We start from the raw sequence: 2,603 nt of genomic DNA on the forward strand, positions 1-2,603 counted from the left end.
CCATGATGGATGTGATTTACACCCCTAATCGGAAACGATTAGATGGTTGCTACATGCGGTATTAAAACGCCATAGTGTACTCTGAGTAACAAGAAAAATATCTCCATACATCTTGCCATTAACCTAATGGAAATCAGTAACTTCAAAATTGAAAAGTTTAGTTTGATTACAGGTGTTTTTTTTAAGTGTGTTTGGTTTCAGCTGTGTGTTCCGTAGAAACTAGTTGCTTTTCTGGTTTGCAGTTGTTGTAGCATTTAGTTTTTCAGGGCTGTCGTCTGAATCTCATGCATTTCTGGCATGTACTAATCGAGCAGCTCTTTTAATATTTCTCTTGGCAAACACACCTGTTGTTTCTGTTTTGTTATGTATTTATTTTTGCTTTCTTAAAACCTCTCTTGCAGTTTTCCAGATGAGACAGTCAGAAAAGCTGCAGTTAACTATTTTGGAGAGATTCCAGACGGAGAGTTCGAGATGTTTTTGCCCCAGCTTGTCCAGGTATGTAAAAGAAAGCATGAAAGGTGTTTATATTTAGATAAGAAAATAAGAATTCAGCCCTCTTCCAGCATCATGAATGTTTTCCATAAGGCTGAGGCAAGCACACTGTGCAGGCCACTCAGGTTTCTCCACACCAAACTTGATGCACATGCAGTCATGCAACTTTAAGAACATTTAAATGCATTGATTTGGTGACTCAATACGACCATTTCTTAATTTCTTTCCTGCAGGCTCTGAAGAGTGAATGGAAACTTGATGGACCTCTGGTGATGCTGCTGTTGGAGAGATCCCTGAAGAACATCCGGATTGCTCAGCAGCTATACTGGTAAGTTTTTACTTTGGGAGCAGGTAGACTTCATTAAAGCAAAAATTTTTGAACTCTAAATAAATCTAAAAAATGATTTTTCCTTACTCAAATGTTCTCTGCTCAATGGAATGTATTTTATGGTAAGAACAGGCTGCTGCACAGACTGTACTTGATCAAAAATTTCACAAGATTTGAAAATATCTCTTTGCGCATGTGGTATATGACATTAATACTTTTCACACTGCAAGGAGGAGTCTGTACAGACATGTCGGACAGATTTAACTGACGTATCAGTTCTTCAGCATTAGAAGAGCTATTTAGGTTAATGATTATAATTAGTCAGACTGCGAAGATGGGGAGGGAGGTGAAGAAGGAGAGAAAATTGCTCATGGCTGCGAAAAAGTGGATAGAATCAGAGGTTGGCCCCAGGAAAAGTCATACGGCTCGATTTTCTCAGATATGAGGAAGGAAGTTCGTCTGCAAAATGAAATTTGCTTTGGGAGTGGATGGCGGGTGGAACCACATTAACTTCAGGAGGTGTTTAATGTAAAACCTTATGGTTGTTTTCATCGTTTCGCTCCTCTCTTTCTCTATGATGTTGTTGTGAGTTCTTAGATGTTTACCTAAGGTGGCATCCAGACGTTTTGCTACCATTGACCATGTTCCTCCAGATTTTTTAACATGTCTGTGATTCAATTTGTCCAAAGGACAAACCTGCCTGTTTATTCATGACTTGCAAGTCATGCTCCCAGATTCTGTTTACAGAGAAGGTGTGTTCTCCTTCACAGCTGCTAAATATACTTTACCTGTTAAACCTGTTCAGGCTTTGGTGCTGTTATTATAAATTTGAATACTTTACATAGTAAAGTGAGGCCTGTAGTCTGGAGTGGAGTTCTGTATTTCTTTTAAGTTTTAAATACAAACAACTGTCTGGTCTCTGGTGTCCATTTTTAATACAAAGACCGACTGCCTGCAATGTTTTATCTTGTGAACCTTTTCACTATTTAATTTTAAGTTAGAAATTATTTGGAAACCTGCATGCTATCATTCCCACTTTGATGACAATTCAATTTATTTTATCTCCAGGATGATGTCACAGCCAAGCAGGAACACCAGATGAAGCTACTAGGACTGGTTAAAAAAATCAATTTAATCGATTCCTTTACATTTTTGCAAAATCGATGTCTAGGGAATGAGATCGATTAGTTTTAAGATGCGTGACGTTCACATTCAAATGAGCAGGAAAGATGCACTCAAAATGGCTGTTGGGTTCATAAATGTAGGTTTGCAAAAGAAGAACTGAAATACACAGTAATGGATTTTTCATACGGCTTCTGCAGAAGGAGAGACAGTTTACCCCCAGACTCAAACACACTGTCTCACACTGGACCTCCTCTGCAGAGCGTTTATTAACAGAACATGACACATGGTTACAAACAGAGTATTGTTCTGACAGAACAATTGATCGGTTCATAAAGACAGGATGCTGCACTAGAATGACAAGGCAGGATGGTCTCCTGACTGAATCATGAGACAGGAGTGGAGCATCCCCTTGCACGAATGTTTTATAAGCACACACAGACATTAATTTTATAATCATCATTGAATAAACCTAACAATACGGAAGTGGATTAGGGCCACTGAAGAAAAAAAAAAAAAAAGTTAACTGATTTTTAAATTTTATTTCAGTTTAGTATGGGAAAAAAGTCAGAATTCTGACTTTTTTCTCAGAATTCTGACTTTAATCTTAGAATTCTGACTTTTTCTCAGAATTCTGACTTTAATCTCAGAATTCTGACTT

At 37.8% G+C, this 2,603-nt stretch overlaps 1 protein-coding gene across 1 annotated transcript in view; it reads left to right on the forward strand.

Moving 5' to 3' along the window:
- Positions 1–2,603, forward strand: part of pik3c2g (phosphatidylinositol-4-phosphate 3-kinase catalytic subunit type 2 gamma) — a 48,173-nt gene that overhangs the window by 30,516 nt on the left and 15,054 nt on the right. Inside the window, exons 14-15 of the mRNA XM_015387358.1 lie at positions 402–495; positions 726–820. Coding sequence (XP_015242844.1) covers positions 402–495; positions 726–820 — 189 coding nt within the window. The remainder of the gene's footprint in view (positions 1–401; positions 496–725; positions 821–2,603) is intronic.

The sequence above is a fragment of the Cyprinodon variegatus genome, unplaced genomic scaffold (genome assembly GCF_000732505.1).
Source record: "Cyprinodon variegatus isolate N-32 unplaced genomic scaffold, C_variegatus-1.0 Scaffold392, whole genome shotgun sequence".
Lineage (NCBI taxonomy): Eukaryota > Metazoa > Chordata > Actinopteri > Cyprinodontiformes > Cyprinodontidae > Cyprinodon > Cyprinodon variegatus.